Source organism: Mastigoproctus giganteus, chromosome 11 (assembly GCF_048544385.1).
Source record: "Mastigoproctus giganteus isolate SK-2022 chromosome 11, ASM4854438v1, whole genome shotgun sequence".
Classification (NCBI taxonomy): Eukaryota; Metazoa; Arthropoda; class Arachnida; order Uropygi; family Thelyphonidae; genus Mastigoproctus; species Mastigoproctus giganteus.
The window spans coordinates 157,934,885-157,955,625 of record NC_143585.1 but is presented as its reverse complement, the minus strand read 5'-3'; the positions used below and the strand labels follow the sequence as shown (position 1 = coordinate 157,955,625).

At 36.9% G+C, this 20,741-nt stretch overlaps 1 protein-coding gene across 1 annotated transcript in view; it reads right to left on the bottom strand.

Annotated features, from left to right (window-relative positions):
* Positions 1-20,741, bottom strand: part of LOC150078531 (alpha-scruin-like) — a 153,318-nt gene that overhangs the window by 121,763 nt on the left and 10,814 nt on the right. Inside the window, exons 2-3 of the mRNA XM_090384599.1 lie at positions 16,566-16,682; positions 7,161-7,163 (exon numbers count right to left, since the gene is read on the bottom strand). Of these exons, the coding sequence (XP_090240725.1) occupies positions 7,161-7,163; positions 16,566-16,682 (120 nt within the window). The remainder of the gene's footprint in view (positions 1-7,160; positions 7,164-16,565; positions 16,683-20,741) is intronic.

Sequence of the window (20,741 nt, the reverse complement as noted above, 5' to 3'; positions counted from 1 at the left end):
TAAATTGAACCTGGATGGGACCACTTAATACTGCACCACTGACCTTGACACCACCCATTAGATTGAGTAAGCGTATGTATGGAAATTTTGGAGCTGACCTGATTAATTGGACAATACTCACTGCCATGACTGAGATCTGCAGCTCCTCAGCATCCTGCTGTGTTTTTCGCTGTCTGAACGTGGTCTTCCACATCTGGACTGCGACCACTCGATTTTTCAATTTGCAGCTTGCTGCCAAATGCCATACTGGCAATCTGAGCAGGGCACTCTAGCTCTACCCACTTTTAACCCCCTCCCTTGGCAGGGTGGGAGGAGACGGTTTGCCACCTCCCCCTGCCAACCCCTGTTCTTTGCCTGGTTGGGCATGGGCCTGCCTCAGTGATTTTGGGGTCATCTACTCTATCGACCTTATATTTCTGTCTCTCATCCCCCCCCCCCCCCCAAGCCTTAAGTCTCCTCTCCCCCTCTAGCTTTCCAACTAGCATTCAACCCATGTTAAAATTATCCAGCCTCTACACTCAAAATTCTTAATTCTACACTGTAAAACTTAAAATTCCTTTGGCTTAACCCAACCTCTAGCATGCTTTTTTTTTTTTAGCCACTGAAATCTTAGGAAACTAGGTGGCAGGACCTGCCAGAGTACTATATAAAAATACTGGTGTACCTGACTTGCCTCCTCCACAGGGTTTAGTGTGGACAATGGTGGGTCCCATTAGGGGCCCAATGGCTAAAAGGTCAGAAGAACAATGGTACATGGCACTGCACTTTACAATATCCATACACTTTGAAATTTTTGGTCTCTAACAGTACTGTAACACACAACAATGTATACTACACGGAGATGGGGGGAACCCCTGGTGCCGCTAGACCCTAAACACACTTCACACTTTACCTGTGAGGAGATAAAGGTGGGTAAGTTGACTGTGGCCAATTTGTGCTCTAATTAAGATTACTTCCTCCCTTCTGTTTACATGGAAGCTGGAGGGCCATACCTGTGGTTCAGGTTTTATTTGGAGGAATTTATTATGTATTTGGGCTTGCCGTTGAATTGTCCCCTACATATTCTTTGTATATTACTTTTGTAGTCAAGATATGGAACATAATACTGTGATGATTCTCTGTTGGATGGATGGTTAGCGACATAGTGCATACATTTGTTTCCTGGTATCCAAGCATGGCCAAGATCCAGCAAAAAATGACCACTCACTGGAGTTCCTGGACATGCATCAATTTGGATTTTATGAATTTTATTAAAGGATGTGTTTGAGAAGAAATGTTCTGTAAAGCAATAAGCAGCCTCGGGGAGTCCGTATATATCATGCTTTTTTGGATGGAGAGACGGAGAATATTTTCTATTGCAAGTTTAATGGCGTATAATTCAGCTGTATAACTGCTGCATTCATTGGGAAGTGATATGGAGGTTTTATGAGGGAAGATGTCTGCCCACTCCACACTCAGATTTTGATCCATTGGTGATCCATTACAAAAATATAATATATATTTTTGTAAAATGCAGATAATTTTGTGTGTAGACAATATGGAGTTGTATGTTGACATTTGCAAAAGAGTGCTTTCCTCAGTTTAGGAAATAACTGTCACAGGAAGGTTTAATATAAGATCATGGGGGGGAGGGGGAATCCGGACTGTTTGGAGGAATATTGAAGACCTCTGTGAAAATGGATATTCCAAGATTGTAATAATGCCCTAAATCTGAAAGCAGTAGGCTGACCTGCACTGGGTTTATTTCTATAGTACATTGTGAACTGAGGGTCATTAATTATCGGCCTGATGGGATGGGTAGGTAGACTTTGGACTTTAGTTGTACAGTTGAGAAGTAAAATGTTTTTCCTGAGGCATAGGGGAAGTTCATGAGCTTCAATGTAAAGACTTTGAATTGGAAAAAGTTCTATAAGTGCCTATAGCTATTCTTAGGGCAGACTGTTGAATAGGGGCAAACCATGCTAGCACGTTCCCCCTAGCAGAATCATACAGTGGGGCACTGTAATCAAGGCAAGATCTGATTAGAGCTTTATACAAATGAAGTAACATGTACCTAACTGCACCCCATGATGTTGAAGAAATAATTTTGAGTATGTTTTCATTTTTTTCTGGCATGACGTTCGTAAATATTTGATGTATTCCACGAAGTTCAATTTTCTATCGAATATCAGACCAAGGAGACGAATGCTGTTCACAACTGAGACAGGATGATTTTTTAAGTGTAGCTCTGGATCTGGATACATTTTGCATTTGTTACAAAAGTGAACTACTTTAGATTTTGAACAAGAGAGTCGATACCAATTCTGTGCCATCCATAGCTGAATGCTAATTAATTGAAATTTGGAGCTGCCACTCAATGAAGGTCATGTTTTGTGAAACTGTGAGATCATGTGATTTATTCTTATTGCGAACAAGGTAATACTGAGAACAGAGCCCTGTGGGACCCCTACTTCTTGTACATATGTTTGGGAGAGGGCTTGTCAGTATCGAACTTGAAAAGACCTATGCTGAAGGAAGTTCTGTATGAAATATGGTAAGTGGCCTCTCAGGTCAAGGGAATACAGATCTCTTAGGATACCAAAACGCAAGTGGTGTCAAATGCTTTCTCTATATCAAGGCATACTATGACAAGATGCTCATTTCGGATGAATGCATTCCTGATGTTTGTTTCTACTTTGACCATGAGATCCAGGGTCGATTGATTTTTTCTGAAACCACATTGATTATCAGAGATTAAGTTTTTGGAGTCAAGATACCATGTGAGTCAACGGTGAATTATTTTTTCCAGGGCTTTACTTAAGCAACTAGTGAGAGAAATGGGTTTATAGTTTTGAGGAATAGACTAATCTTTCCCTGGTTTGGGAATTGCTATTATATAGGAGTGATGCCAGGAACTGGGGAAAGAATGTTTGAGGAAGATGCGATTGAAAAAGGTGAGCAGTGAAGAGACCAATTTTTTATCTAAGTGTAGGAGCATTATGTAATATACCATAGGAGCCTGCAGCACTGTTTTTTTTGATATGGCTTTTTGAAGTTCAAGCATTGTAAGCGGTTGATTGTAAGGTGAAGAACATCTAGATCTGAAGTTCAATTGGGATTTTTCAGCTAATACTTTGATCTTCTGGAATGATGGATCATATGCTGTCACGGCAGACAACTGTGAAAATACAGCCCCTGGGGCTGAAAGTGGGGAGGATAATGGGGAAAATTTTGCCATTTAGCTGTTTTATTCTTCTCCATATTATTCTTGTGTCAGTATTTTTATTAATTGAGCTTGCAAATCGAATCCAAGAGTCGCTTTTAGCTTTCTTCCTAATGTGACGGGCCTTGGCTCTACGTCTCTTGTAGTTTTTAAAACTGACCGTGGTAGAATGTTTGTAAAACAAATTCCGCACTCGTTTTTTTTTCTTTTTTTGCACACTGACACTCTTCAGTCCACCAATAATTTATGATTCTATGGATGGTTGACTGTGATTGTGGAATCGCAGTAAATGCAGCAGCCAGTATTTGTATTGTAATGTGATCGGTAACTGTGTCGATTGGAGAGATTTTGATGATCTGGTCATCAAAGGACACAAGGGAAGTGAAGTGAACTTTGCCCAATCTGCTTTGGAAAATTTCCACTTTATGAGGTTTTCTGAAATTATGGAATGTGCTGTTTGAATTTTACATATTACTGGGAAGTGATCACTGCTGAGCGGATTATCAAGGGCTGTCAACTAAATACTAGGAAAGAAGGACGGAGAGCAAATGGAGAAAGCTATTGCAGAGGTTGTATCTGTAGAGATATGGATGTAAGTTGGTGAGCCAGTATTTAGAATAGTTAGGTTTTGTCTATCAGCAAGAAGTTCAATGAGTTGTCCTCGTCCATCTGCATTGGGAGAACCCACAGGAATCCATTGAAGTCACCCAATAAACAGATCAGGGTTGGAAACTGCAGAATAAGATCTTCAAGTTCATGAATGGTGTAGGGTTGACTGGGTGGAAGGCAGATAGAGACAAGTGTCACAGTAATATCAATCATTACACACATCAACAGCTTCAATGGAGGTTTGTAAGGAAATTTGTCTGTAAGGTACCCTTGAATCCACTACACTATTATTATGGGGGACTTCAATGCTAAGGTTGGAAAAAGGCAAAACAGCGCAGAAAGAGGAACTATAGGAAATTTTGGAATTGGTGAAAGAAATAAAAGAGGTGAGAGACTTGTGGAATTTGCAGAATCTCAAAGACTGTCAGTAATGAACACTTTTTTCAAGAAAAGGGTGAACAGAAAGTGGACATGGAAGAGTCCAAATGGATTAACAACTAATGAAATCGACTTCATCCTCACTAACAGAAGATGTATTGTGAATGATGTTACCATCCTGAATAAGGTAAATGTTGGAAGTGATCACAGAATGGTAAGATGTACACTTGATATAGATGTAGGAAAGGAAAGGAAAAAACTGACTCGAGTAAATAATACAAAGGTCTTTGAAATAACAGAGGAGGAAAAAAAGCAGTATATACTGGAACTTAAGAACAAGTTTGAGCTTCTGCAGACTGCTCAGGACCAAAATATCGACGAGGAATATTACAACTTTCTGAAAGTGATAAAGCCCAAGAAACCTATAGGGAAACAGAAATCCAAAGAAGAAAAAATTAGTCAAGGAACACTTGTCATGATGAACCAAAGACGACAAATGAAGAGCAAGAAAAACACTGACAGGGAGAAAATTGAGTATACTGAGTTATGCAAAGCCATTAGAAAGAGACTCAGAGAGGACATAAGAAGATTTAACACAAAAAAAGTAGAACAAGCATTAAGGGAAAACAAAGGATTTAAATCAGCAGCCATGAGCAGTAATACAGAAACACAAATGATACTGAAACTGAAGAATAGCGATGGTGTACTTATAAACAGCAGAGAAGGCATAATTCAAATAGCAGAAGACTACTATAGAGAATTATACAAGGAGCGAGGGAATGATACCAGCAGTGGGGAACATGAATTGCAAAGTAGCAACACATACGACATACCCGATATTCTTCCTGATGAGGTAGAACATGCATTGAAGAAAATGAAGAATCGGAAAGCCCCGGGGGAAGATGGAAGTTACTGTAGAGTTGTTAAAATTGGAAGGAAGAGACATAACACAAAAACTGGCAAGGCTCTTCACAAAGTGCATTAGAAAAGGTGTGATGCCTAAGCAGTGGAACAATGCAATCATAGTTTTGCTGCATAAGAAAGGAGATAAATCAGAAATTGGAAATTATAGACCAATTAGCTTGTTATCCCATATCTACAAGTTGTTCACAAGGGTCATTACTAACAGATTAGAAAGAATACTTGATGAGAATCAACCGAAAGAGCAAGCTGGCTTTAGGACAGGATTCTCAACTATGGATCACCTTCACGTAATATCACAGCTAATGGAGAAAGCAAATGAATATAAAACACCATTATGCCTGGCATCTGTGGATTATGAAAAGGCATTTGACTCTATACAGCATAAGGCAATGTTTCGGGCACTGGAAAAGACAAGGCATAGATACTCCATATATTATGATTTTGAAGAAAATATATGAGAGTGCTAAATCCTTTATTAGACTAGACAAAGACAGTAGCAAATTTAAAATCGAGAAAGGAGTTCGATAAGGAGACACAATATCTCCGAAGCTGTTTACTGCTGCCCTTGAGGAAGCTTTCAGAAGATTAGACTGGTCGCAGAAAGGAGTCAATGTGAACGGAGAGTACCTAAACCATTTACGATTTGCAGATGACATTGTGGTCATAAGCCACGATCCCAAAGAATTAGAGGAAAATCTTAATCAGTTATGCAGAGTTAGTAAGGATTTTGGACTAAAGATGAATATGGCTAAAACAAAAGTAATGATGAACAAGTATGCCACAGAAAGGGAAATAATGATTGAAGGAGCAGTAATTGAAAAGGTGGAGTCATATACTTATCTGGGACAAGTTATTAGCTGTAATAATGATAAATGGCTGGAAGTCAAGAGAAGAATAAATTTTGGATGGATAGCATTCAGGAAATATAGTCACATACTGAAGAGCAATATCCCAGTTTGTCTGAAACGTAAAATAATGAACCAATGTATACTCCCCACCATGACTTATGGAAGTGAAACTTGGGCACTCACCAAAAGAATGGAAGAGAAGCTAAGAACTACACAGCGAAGAATGGAACGAATTATATTGGGAATCAGACTGTTAGATAAGAAGAGAAACACATGGATTAGGCAGCAAACTCAAGTAAAGGACATTCTTATCAAAACTAAAGAACTAAAATGGTCTTGGGCAGGACACATAGCTCGAAGACATGATGACAGATGGACTAAGAAAATAACAGAATGGTACCCGAGAGGAGCTAGAAGAAAACCTGGAAGACAAAGGCGGAGATGGATAGATGAAATTCATGAGTTTTTGAGTAGTAAATGGATGGCTAGTGCTCAAAACAGAAGGAACTGGAAAGTTGCTGGAGAGGCCTTCATCCTGCAGTGGATTGAAAATGGCTGATGATGATGATGATGTACCCTTGAATCTAGGAGTATAGCTATGCCTTCATGAGCAGTATTTGTAATAGTTCTTTCTTTTCTAAATAGAGTATAATTTTTAACTGAGAGAGAGATACACCTGGTGTTAAATTTGTATTTTGTAAGCAGATGCCTGCAGGTTGATAATGATTGATTAGCTCATAGATATCATCAATGTTGCTGCAAATTCCTCTACAGCTCCATTGTATGATATGGTGCAATATTTGATTTTGTTGCATGAGGATGATTCTGATTTTTTTATATTTTATATTGAATATAAAATATAAATAATTTAAAAATATAAATTATAAAAATTATTTTTATATTTTATATTATGATTTTTTTATTCCCAGGCTGTTTATGGCAATCGAGCTTCACTTTCTTTTTAGAAAGTTTGAGCATCCAGCAGTAGTAGTAGTGGCATGTGATGCGAAAAAGCAAGTGAAGTTCAATTGGAATTTTTGCAGCTTATGCAGCATCAGCCAAAAAAAAAAAAAACAAAACAAACAAAAAAAACCAAATCACACCATTTCCTCCAAATGCCTGTCCAGTTCCTCCTTAAATTTATTTAACCTATGAACTTCCACAATGGCAGATGGAAGTTTGTTCCAGCAATTAACCACCCGCTGGCTACAGGCAATTTCCGCACATCTATTCTACATCTGTCTTTTCTTAATTTGAATTTATGCCCCTTTAGGTTCGTAATCTGAACAAGTGGAAGGATCCCATCAGAATTCAGCATGCTCAATCCATTCAAGGTCATATACATCTCAATCAGATCACCGTGCAGGTGCCTAGTCTCCAGCCACTGCAATTTGCAGAACTTAAGCGTCTCTTGGTAAGAGGATCCCTTCATTCCCCTCATCAATCTTGTTGCACTTCTGTGTATATGCTCAAGCAAATCTACATCCTTCCTAAAATGAGGCCTCCAGACCTGTACGCAGTACTCAAGGCGTGGCCTGACCCTTATACAGAGGGACAATCACCTCCTTTTCTCTGCTAGCAAAATTCCTATATATCATTGACAAAACCCCATGACCTGCCCTGGCAGCCTGTCTGCATTGTTCAGAAAACTTCATATCTGACTGCACAATTACTCCCAGGTCTTTTTCATTTTCTACCACCTTAAGTGTAGTACCATGTCATCTTCTGCGTGAAGGTCTAGGAGAGGTTCATTTGGGTCAGCATTATTATCGGTATCCATGTTTGCTAAACTGATATTGTTTGTCTTCCTATTGAGAGGCGAGTCTGTTTTCAATTTTGTAATATCTGATGATCTATGTGGTGTGGCTGGTGGAACTGTGACTGTGGTGTTGTTGGCTCTGTCTACTACCTTTTGCTCCTTAGGAGTCGGTTTCATTGACGACTGTCATCGTCGATGAAACCAACGACTTCAGCAAAACTTGTATTGGTTTGTGTTCTCATTTATCTGCTCATGACTGATGATAATTGGTTCATCATAGCTATTCTTATTTCATTGTCAATATTTTTGGAATTGGAAACGAAATTGTCAGTTTATTTTGACTGCTGAAATTGTTAATTTTTTTTTGTTGCTGTTTGATCATTATCATCCAGTTCAATGCACAGTTGCCTACATAACTTCAAACGTCTTTTCAATATCAATATTGGATTCAAATTCTTTCCTTCACTTATGAATTAATAATTTATTTTGTTCATAAAGTTCAACATATCTGTTTTATTCAAAATTTCATTCTCCTCATTAAAAAAAGGCATCGACGATGGCAGTATAGATCGGGCCCAATCTGCAATCGATATGGTTGGGGAAACTGATACTTCAGTTTGTGTTGCCATTGATTGATATTTATGCATGGCTGCTGCATATGTGTTTTTGGATGCATTGAGCATAATTTGTTTTTGGATGCATTGAGCATAATTTGTTTTTTAGGCTCTTGAGATGACACTTTTCATTCTACCCTGTACTTCTGGATTTTTTTCTGTTTTTCAGAGATCATATGATTTTCAATGGGCCAGATGTGGCCTTTGCAATTAGGACATTCACGTATTATTTCATGTAACATATATATTCATGAAAATCTCTCATATCATAATTACTGAATAATTTTAGAAAATTCCTTTTTACCCCTCCATTAAATCCCTTTCAATAATGAGCACATATTGTGCAAGTTACACATTCCAATTCTTCACCACATTGTTCGTATTTATCAAAAATGATATATTTCCACATATCTAAAAGATTCACCATCAATTTTTTGTTTGTCTAATTCCACTGTAGATTTATGTAATTTCTGATGCTTGGGTGGCCACATAGTGGGAATATATTTGATTTCCCCATCAAGAGATAGACATAAGCTGTCATAGTTAAATACCAAGCAGTTTCTTATGAACTCATTTCTGCAGAATTAAATGCATCCACACTCAACACCCATTTGAAATCAATCATATCCATATCCAGATATTCTTCCTGAAATTCTATGAATCTATCATTGTAAATTATTGATTCCTTTATTAGTTTTATTAACAATATTCGATTACACATGTAGCACACAAATATTCTTCAATGATGAATTGTAAATCAGTATTAGACATGAGAGTGTCTAAGATTCATGGGTTGTAACTATTGGTAAATTTTTCTCCCATTGTGCACTGAAGAAATACACATGGTCATGAGATAGTGTCTCTTAAAATGTTTAGATATTCCTCATCTGAATGACATCAATTAGCTTGGTGAAATTTTTAGAAAGTGCCATGATCATCTAATTCCAATTATTCGGGCATCATTTTATATTTCTTTCTATAGGAAAATCTTTGAGTGTCTATTTTTATTTATATAACAAGGGAACATATGTTTACTTTGTTGTTATTCTGTATTTTCAGAATTTTTTTATGTAGAACATAATGAATCTATCATTCTAATTTCTGCTTCCATTTTACTATTTTTCTTGTCCAATGGTGATTTAGGTGAATTGTTTAACCATAAAAATATATGTTCATGTGGACTTCTTCTGTGTTCAAATTCAATTCTTTTGAAATAATCCGCAACATAATATTATCTAAAGGGATATAATTTTTGATTTCAAAATTGAGAGTATACTTTCAACAACCTTATTGAAATATATAGCATATGTTACAGGATCTTCATTTATTAGAGTTGCTGGCTCTGTATATAGTAAAGTTGTTACTTCTTTATTATATCAAAATTTATATAACATACAGGGTGTATCGTAAATAGTGGTCCAGAGTAAAGGAGTCAGTACACTGTATTCTTAGGTATCACGTACAGGAATTTCAGTTACTTTTAGTCAAGATTCGCAAAGATTAAATTTTTTGCGAAACGACCTCCCTGAGTTATTGAGAGATGTCGACCAAGAAATACGAGACACAATGTGGCTGCAGAATGATGGCTGTCCCACTCACTTCGCTGTTATTGTACGAGAACATTTAAATCAAACTTTTCCACAAAGATGGATTGGGCGGTTAGGCCCAATTTTATGGCCACCACATTCACGGATCTCAACCCCCTAGATTTTTTCTACTGGGGGTGTCTGAAAGAAAAGGTCTACAAAGAGGAAATCACTTCTGTCGAAAAATTGTGTCAAAGGATTCAAACAGCGGCTGAAGAAATTAATGCAAACGGATTTGCTTGCAGACTCAAACGATCTTTTATTCAGCGATGCAGAGCATGCATCACCGCTAATGGTGGCCATTTTGAGCATTTCGTTTAGTTGAAATAAATAGTTAATTTGAAAAGAATGTTTTATTTCAAAAAACCCAATCAAAGAACTTAAAATAAAAAAGTTTGAATCCAAAATATTTTAGGCAATTAAGCTGCTTTTTGTTTTAAATGCCAATAACTTTTTTTTCTGAACTGTTAGCAATTAATGTTGTACCATTTTAGAATCTTGATTTAATAATGATTTTTTTTAAATTAATGGGCACTGACAGTGTAGTACATTTTTTTTAGACAATATGCACCTAAAGTCACATGACTTTTTGGAGATGAGTATCGAAATAGGAAAAAAATGAATTTCTTTAAAAACCTTTGACTTTAAATTAGTCGAATGTATTTGTTTACGATAGTGCACCTATTCAGGAGTAATAATAAAAAAACAGAATTAAAAAATATTGATATTTGTTGAAATTATAGGCAAATTAGTGATGCAAGACACAGAAATTTAAAAAAAAATGAAATTTATTTTTTTTCCGAGAATCTTGACTAAAAGTAACTGAAATTCCTGTACGTGATACCTAAGAACACGGTGTACCGACTCCTTTACTCTGGACCACTATTTACGATACACCGTGTATATAGTAATGTAGACCATGTTGGTTCACACGTGCCTGAAGTCAAGAACGTTGTAAGCTTTCCTAATTAACAAATCATGGCAACACATCCCATTTTCATTGACTCCAATGATATGCCAAATTGGGAATGGATTTGAGGAATGCCAAATTGGATTCTACTAATTTGTTTATGAATTCCTTTGATTCCAACATAGAACACGTAATATTAAACATGGTTCCTACAGATTTAAATGCAACTTGTAAACTTTCTGCAGTACTGGTATATACAACAAATGCTGGAGTGTTACACCATGGCGATTTGATCTATGGATTTTGCTAGATGCTATCATGTACAGAGTGATTTTAAACCCATCTTTAAATTTTGGTGAATTTCAAATAGTTAACTTGCTGGGGAAGATCTCTAACCAGGTATGATACACAGATACTTTCCTCTGACCATACGAACGTTTGCTGTTGTATTAACAATGGTTCATTATCATGTTCACCTTGTTTCAATATCTCATCCCATGGTTCCATGGACTTTCTTTCTTCATTTTTATCATTTTGAAAAAATCATCTCTCACCTTAATGACATAAAATTTATATAAAGGTGAATTTATCATATATCACAACCAATTTTTTTTGGATCCATCCTTCTAGATAGTAAGATTTATGTATAAGTTTCCTTGTAATGTGTACAATGATCGAAACACCAAGAATGGAAAGGAATTTTATGAAAAATAATTTTCAATTTAGATTTATCGTCAGATACATCAATAAATACCACACACAATGGAGCCACTATTGATGGTATTTCAGCCATGAACTCAAATGAATCGATGATTTTTTTTTTTTTTTTTTCCAAAACTGTGTACTTTTATTTATTGCAACAATCATGGTGTCATGATCTAAACATGTTTTTTCAAGCCTGCTGGATTATATACACAGTACATAATTTTATGTGTTTATATATACATATATATTTTTTTAATTTATTTAATTTTTGGGGGTGATGCCATATAAGCTTCATTGCATCATTTGTCACTTCATCATCATCATCATCAGCCATTTTCAATCCACTGCAGGATGAAGGCCTCTCCAGCAACTTTCCAGTTCCTTCTGTTTTGAGCACTAGCCATCCATTTACTACTCAAAAACTCATGAATTTCATCTATCCATCTCCGCCTTTGTCTTCCAGGTTTTCTTCTAGCTCCTCTCGGGTACCATTCTGTTATTTTCTTAGTCCATCTGTCATCATGTCTTCGAGCTATGTGTCCTGCCCAAGACCATTTTAGTTCTTTAGTTTTGATAAGAATGTCCTTTACTTGAGTTTGCTGCCTAATCCATGTGTTTCTCTTCTTATCTAACAGTCTGATTCCCAATATAATTCGTTCCATTCTTCGCTGTGTAGTTCTTAGCTTCTCTTCCATTCTTTTGGTGAGTGCCCAAGTTTCACTTCCATAAGTCATGGTGGGGAGTATACATTGGTTCATTATTTTACGTTTCAGACAAACTGGGATATTGCTCTTCAGTATGTGACTATATTTCCTGAATGCTATCCATCCAAAATTTATTCTTCTCTTGACTTCCAGCCATTTATCATTATTACAGCTAATAACTTGTCCCAGATAAGTATATGATTCCACCTTTTCAATTACTGCTCCTTCAATCATTATTTCCCTTTCCGTGGCATACTTGTTCATCATTACTTTTGTTTTAGCCATATTCATCTTTAGTCCAAAATCCTTACTAACTGTGCATAACTGATTAAGATTTTCCTCTAATTCTTTGGGATCGTGGCTTATGACCACAATGTCATCTGCAAATCGTAAATGGTTTAGGTACTCTCCGTTCACATTGACTCCTTTCTGCGACCAGTCTAATCTTCTGAAAGCTTCATCAAGGGCAGCAGTAAACAGCTTCGGAGATATTGTGTCTCCTTGTCGAACTCCTTTCTCGATTTTAAATTTGCTACTGTCTTTGTCTAGTCTAATAAAGGAGGTAGCACTCTCATATATTTTCTTCAAAATCATAATATATGGAGTATCTATGCCTTGTCTTTTCCAGTGCCCGAAACATTGCCTTATGCTGTATGGAGTCAAATGCCTTTTCATAATCCACAAATGCCAGGCATAATGGTGTTTTATATTCATTTGCTTTCTCCATTAGCTGTGATATTACGTGAAGGTGATCCACAGTTGAGAATCCTGTCCTAAAGCCAGCTTGCTCTTTCGGTTGATTCTCATCAAGTATTCTTTCTAATCTGTTAGTAATGACCCTTGTGAATTGTAGATATGGGATAACAAGCTAATTGGTCTATAATTTCCAATTTCTGATTTATCTCCTTTCTTATGCAGCAAAACTATGATTGCATTATTCCACTGCTTAGGCATCACACCTTTTCTAATGCACTTTGTGAAGAGCCTTGCCAGTTTTTGTGTTATGTCTCTTCCTCCCAATTTTAACAACTCTACAGTAACTTCATCTTCCCCCGGGATTTTCCGATTCTTCATTTTCTTCAATGCATGTTCTACCTCATCAGGAAGAATATCGGGTATGTCGTATGTGTTGCTACTTTGCAATCCATCTTCCCCACTGCTGGTATCATTCCCTCGCTCCTTGTATAATTCTCTATAGTAGTCTTCTGCTATTTGAATTATGCCTTCTCTGCTGTTTATAAGTACACCATCGCTATTCTTCAGTTTCAGTATCATTTGTCTTTCTGTATTACTGCTCATGGCTGCTGATTTAAATTCTTTGTTTTCCCTTAATGCTTGTTCTACTTTTCTTGTGTTAAATCTTCTTATGTCCTCTCTGAGTCTCTTTCTAATGGCTTTGCATAACTCAGTATACTCAATTTTCTCCCTGTCAGTGTTCTTCTTGCTCTTCATTTGTCGTCTTTGGTTCATCATGACAAGCGTTTCTTGACTAATTTTTTCTGCTTTGGATTTATGTTTCCCTATAGGTTTCTTGGGCTTTATCACTTTCAGAAAGTTGTAATATTCCTCGTCGATATCTTGGTCCTGAGCAGTCTGCAGAAGCTGAAACTTGTTCTTAAGTTCCAGTACATACTGCTTTTTCTCCTCCTCTGTTATTTCAAAGACCTTTGTATCATTTACTCGAGTCAGTTTTTTCCTTTCCTTTCCTACATCTATATCAAGTGTACATCTTACCATTCTGTGATCACTTCCAACATTTACCTTATTCAGGACGGTAACATCATTCACAATATATCTTCTGTTAGTGAGGATGAAGTCGATTTCATTAGTTGTTAATCCATTTGGACTCTTCCATGTCCACTTTCTGTTCACCCTTTTCTTGAAAAAAGTGTTCATTACTGACATTCCTTGAGATTCTGCAAATTCCACAAGTCTTTCACCTCTTTTATTTCTTTCACCAATTCCAAAATTTCCTATAGTTCCTCTTTCTGCGCTGTTTTACCTTTTTCCAACCTTAGCATTGAAGTCCCCCATAATAATAGTGTAGTGGGTTTTCTGCTCATCTACAAGCCTCTCAATTTCAGTGTACATTTCTTCAACCTCTTCATCATCATGGCTCGATGTTGGTGCATAAATCATTATAATCTTTAGCTTGTACCTCTTAGAAATCTTGAGTATTAGTCTTGACACCCTTGGTGATGTACTTTTGAATTCCAAGATGTTGTTTTTAAATCTTTATGGACCAGAAACCCAACTCCACCTTCACTCCTTTCACTGTTTCCATTGGTGTACAGCAGATTTCCACTTCATAAACGTATAAGTGATTCATTTCTTCTTCTTGTTTCAGCCAAACCGATGATATTCCAATTCACATTTTCTAATTCCTTTTCCAGCTCTAATATCCTGTCTTCACCGATGAGTGATCGTACGTTATAACAGGCCAAGTTCAATTTCCGTGCATGGCAGCCTGGTCGTACCCAGAGATTCTTAGCACCCTCTGCTTCCACTCTGATCCTCTCGCTGCCGTAAGAGGGAGAGTGAAAGCTGCTGGGGACTGAGGGCCATTTGTATTGTTGTGCTCTCATTGCTGGAGGGTTTGGTCTTTTCCTCTTCACGCTGACCAAGTGTCTTGAAGAGAACCACTCTACACGTTCGTTGCCACCTAAGTGGCGTAACAGGGCTTACCATCGAGAAGGTGTGCATGAGTGTATTTTAGGGAGGTAGGCCAACCGGACTTCTCCTAAATCTTCTGTAATAGAGAGATATTGAATCCATCAGTGTTTTAGGCTGAGTGTCTGATAACACACAGGATACCTGTTCCCCTCTAAGCCCCATTTGTCACTTACTAATACTAATCCAGTATTGTAGGCATCTTAATAAGTGATTTAGTTGATGCCATAAGAAATGATTTAAATTTCTTGGACATTTGAGGCTTAATGTCCAAGTTTGCAGACAATACGAAGGTTGGCAGGGTTGTTAAGGACAAATGACAGTACGCTGCTGCAACAGGATCTAGAAAAGTTCAGCAGATGGGCTGAGAGGTGGCAAATGAAGTTTAACATTGACAAATGTAAAGTACTGCATATGGGAAGCAGTAACCCCAGAGTAACCTATCAACTGTATGGTACTACACTGACAGTGGTAGAGAATGAAAAGGACCTGGGGTAATTGCACAGTCAGATATGAAGTTTTCTGAGCAGTGCAGACAGTCTGCAAGAGTAGCTCATGGTGTCTTGTCAATGATATACAGGAATTTTTCTAGAAGTGATAAGGAGGTGATTATCCCCTTTTATAAGGCAATGGTCAGGCCACACCTTGAGTACTGTATACAGGTCTGGAGGCCTCATTTTAAGAAGGATGTAGAGCTGTTGGAACGAGTACAGAGAAGGGCAAGATTAGTGAATGGAACGAAAGGTTACTCTTACGCAGAAAGGCTTAAGTTTTGCAGATTACAGTGTCTGGAAACTAGGCACCTGCAAGGTGATCTGACTGAGGTCTATAAAGTCTTGAATGGTTTCAGCATGCTCAATGTCGATGGGATTCTTCTTCTTGCTCAGAATAATCACCTGAGAGGGCATAAATTCAAATTGAGGAAAGACAGTTGTAGGAGAGATGTGCAGAAGTTTGCCTTTAGCCAGTGGGTAGTTGATTGGTGGAACAGACTTCTATCTTTTGTTGTGGAAGTTGATAGTCTAAATAAATTCAAGGCTGAGCTGGACAGGTATTTGGAATGAACGGAGGGGTGAAATGGGAGTGGGTTTTTTTTTTTGGCTGATGCTGCGTAAGCTTGCTTTCTTGCATCATATGCCTCTACTAATGCTAATGCTAAATTTTTGCTTCCTCCCATAGCCTATTAAAATATTTTTATAATTTTTATCAATTTTTCTGATAGTTCATTCTAAAACACAACTGATTCTAATAATCAGTGGTTACATTAAGCAGTGCCTTCTCTTTGTGCACATATTAGTGGTGTATTTTTAGCATGGCGAAGCATTAAAAAAAAAAAAAAACTGCATGTCATATTGAACAAGTATTAACATAGACGGTAACTTGCTTTTCATGTAAATGTGCATGGATATACATAAATTAAATCAAATAATAGCAAAAAATAAAAAAATTATACATAATTTAGTGGAAATTAAGTGGATTTATAAAATATGACATTTTATATAAAATTATATATATGAATTTATATAAAATTTATAGACAAATAGTACTCATTGTGTATACAAATAAATCAAGGAATGATTTATTTATACACTATGAAGACTTATTTTATGTTCAAGTTACTTATACTTATGTTACATTTATTAGACCATTCCTTACCTGTAACATAAACAATATCATGAATAATAGCTGCAGCATGATGATTCCTTGGTTCAGGCATCAGACCAACAAATTCCCATCTATCCTTCAATGGATGGTATCTCAATACTGTTTTTCCTGCAATATTAAGATTGATTAAATATCAAGGGAAGTTAGAAATGACTATGTAAAATTTATCAGCTCAACTGAATACAGGTACTCCTGAGTTAATTAATCGTGAGCCAGGCACGCAAGGCTGATGAGACAGTACCCAGCTGAAATGCCTAAAAGCTCTTCTTGAAAATGTTTTCATTGATTTCTTACTAAAAATTCCATAAATCTCTGTTAATTATTGCAAATTTGAAAAAATTCAGGAATTAAAGCACTAATTATATATACTTGTTAAGCGGCATCCGTCAAATGCAATTACTGACAGCAAGCTGGCTTTATTGATGCATGCTTTCCTCCAATCAGTAATACACTTTGGCTTCATAATGTTGAAGCATAATCTGGAATCAAACTGTTTACATGTGCACTTCATGTTTGTGCAGCATGTGCTCCTGTTATTGAGAGGCCTGCTTCCATATGCACACATCTGAAGCAATGGGGTTTGCAATTTGCTTTCCAATAGGTCTTTAAGTATTAATTTCAAAAAATTTATTTAAAAAATATATATTTTTTTAAATATAAAAAAAAAAAAAAGGATTTTTCAGAGTTGTATTTAGAAAAGATTGAAAATAAAGGTGACATCAAAAATGTGAACAATTCTGAATTATATTTTTCTGATTTTCCAAATGTATATCCATGGGGTTGAAACGACACTGCTTCCATAGAAGAATAACAAGCCTTTTCAAGACTGCTGATAGGCTAAAGCATTAAAATTACTATACAAGGAAAAACACATAACTTGCATAACCTTTTCTCTGAAAAGGTTTTGCAAGATTTTATTTATTTATTTATTTTTTTCTTTGAAGAACCAGCTAGATGTAAGCAAATTTCCAGCAGAAGGGGAAAAAAAAAACAAAGTAGAATAAGAAAGTGTGAAAAAGGCAAAACAGAGCAGGAGCACAGGTTTTTAAGAACAACTGGACAAACTCCATCAGGACATGGTGTTTTCTTGGTCTCAACATAGTTTAAAATTCTTCTGACATCCATTTTGCAGGAGACAAAAGGAGGCACTCAGTGGACTACAATGGAAATGGCAGGAGGTGGTTTATCAAGATCATACAAGTGTTAGAGGCCACCTAAGATGCAAGTAAGTTTGCTTTATCTTTAGCTAAGGAGACAATACAAGCATCATGTTTTAATAGACATGGAAGAATAAATGGACAAAAGTTGTGGCCAATATGCCAGATTTACTACCACCATTTGCACAAGAAGCAAGTAGTGTACTTGTAGCCTATTCAAAATCTAATTTGGACTGATGAATAACTGCTTTATAATTGTTGCAAGATTTAGTGTATGCAGAAAATAAAACTGGAGATTTGGATGAATATTCAACACATTTACTGGTTTTTATAAAAAATTCAAGTTACCTCTATTTTATTTTTCCCCATAGGATTACTTCCCTTCCAAACCCTCCCTTGTTTATACATGATTCAAAATTTAAAATGATTTAAAATATACTACATTTAAAATCCAATAAATGCATTCAATTCTCTAAGCTCATAAAAGCTTAGACATCCCCGGGATCATAACCAAAGGCTCCCAATCAGACCCCAGATCTATCCAATACACCTCACAACCTCGAGAAATTGAAAACATTGTGTCAAAGTTCTTAAAAATACAAATTAAAATTCACGAAGGTACAAATATATGTTAATAAATATATTAAAAATTAGCATTAGCACAGGCATATGATGCAAGAAAGCAAGCTTATATGCATCAGCCAAAAAAAAAATAATAAATAAATAAACCCCTTCCCATTTCACTGATCCATTAATTCCAAATGTTTGTCTAGTTCTGACTTGAATTTATTAAGCTACCACCTTACACAACAACAGATGGAAGTTGGTTCCAGCAATCAACTACCTGCTGGAGCTACTAGCTAAAGGCAAACTTCCGCACATCTATTTCACCACCGTCTTTCCTCGGTGCCTAGGCTCCAGAAGCAGCAATCTACAGAACTTAAGACTTTCTTCATTAGAGCACCCCTTTGTTCCCTTCAACAGTCTTGTTGCCCTTCTCTGTACACATTGAGATGAGTTGCTAGACTCCTCTCAATAAATACAGGTTTGGAAGCCTCATTTTAGGAAGGATGTAGAGTTACTAAAGCAACTCTGATAGGCTAAAGCATATCAAATAGGCTAAAGCATATCATAGGCTAAAGCTAAAGCATATCTGAAGGATAGAGTTGCTAAAGCAACTCTACATCCTTCCTAAAATGAGGCTTCCAGATCTGTCGCCAGTACTCAAGGTGTAGCCCGACCATTGCCTTATACAAGGGAATAATCACCTTCTTATACCTGCTTGCAAAATTCCTATATATCATTGACAAGACCCCCATGACCTACTATGGCAGCCTGTCTGCACTGATCAGAAAACTTCATATCTGACTACACAATTGTCCCAAGGTCTCTTTCATTCTCCACTACCCTGAGTGCAACACCACATAGTTGGTACATTTCTTAGGGTTACCTAACATTTCCAGATCCTACCCATGCTACCCACATATGCAGTAATTTACATTTGTTAATGTTAAACTTCAGTTGCCACTTCTCAGCCCATTTACACAACATTTCCAGATCCTGTTGCAGCAGCATACTGTTATTAACAACCCTGCCAACCCTTGTATCATCTGCAAACTTTGACATTAAGCTTGATATACCTTCAACAATATCATTGATAAATATACAAAACAACAATGTTCCCAACAATGAACCCTGAGGGACAACACTAATAACATTAGTCAACGTAAAGCAGTACCCACTGACCACCACTCTCTGTCTTCTCCCTATCAATCATCCTTTATCCATTGTAGCAACTTTCCCTTAATGCCATACTGCTCCAATTTGTACAGTAGACCTCCACATGCAACAGTATCAAAAGCTTTCCTGAAATACAAGTATATGATATCAAAATTATTTTTTGCATCCAGTTCCTTTGTGACCACATCACAGTATCCAATCAAATTGGTCAGACAAGACTTCCCCTTGACAAACCCATACTGTGTCTGAATTATTGCTGCAGTCTTGTCTAAACGATTCTGCAATGCTTCTTTAACCAGTGACTCCATTATTTTCCCTGGAACAGAAGTCAAACTAACAGGTCTGTAATTACTTGTGTCACCCTTTGTGAATTGGAGATACAGTTGCACATCTCCAGTCGGTGGGGACTTTCCCCGAGTCCAAGGATGCTCTCATAATTATGGATAACAATTTGCTTACTTCCTTTTCTGCCTCCTTTAATATAACTGGATAGATCCTATCCACCCCTAGGTGTCTTTCTTATGTTTAACTTCAACAATTTCTCCTCCAGTTTGCTCTCCGTTCTTACAAAAGAATTAACTCCATATTAGAGTTTGATAAACATCTGGCCCTCTCCACCTCGAATAACTCCTCATGTGTGCATGTAGATGCAAAATACTCATTTAGTTCAGCAGATATCTGAGAACGATCATCTACAGTCAAACCATTGATATCAAGTGGACCAATCTGATTCATCCCCTTCCTTTTAGAGTTTATATAAGTAAATAAGTCTTTGCTGTTTTTCTTTGCACCCTTTGCCAAAGATTTTTCATAATCTGCCTTTGCTTGCCTATCCACCTTTGTAACTTGATTACAGACTAGCTTGTATCTATTATAGGATTCTGTCACCTGATAATTTATGTGTATCCCAAGCATTTTCCTTCACTGCCACAAGTCTCATTATTTCATCTGACATCCATTTGGGCCTGAACCTTGAGCAGTATTTCTTAGTTGTAACAAAAAACCTAGTAGCTTCCAAGATTACTTCCTTGAATGCTTCCCATTTAGAATTTGCTGTTGGTAACATCCTCAGTTGGTTCCACTGTATAGAACCAAAAAATCTCTGGGACTAATGTAGTTGCCTTTCAGAAAGCAAAAACCCTTCCCGTTACCCTTGATGGTAGTTACATCTTAAAGTAAATCCCACATCAGTACACTGTGTTCACTGCTCCTAGTGGTGCAGTGAACCACTAGGTTCACTGCTCCTAGACGTGATCCTAGTGGTTCCTTT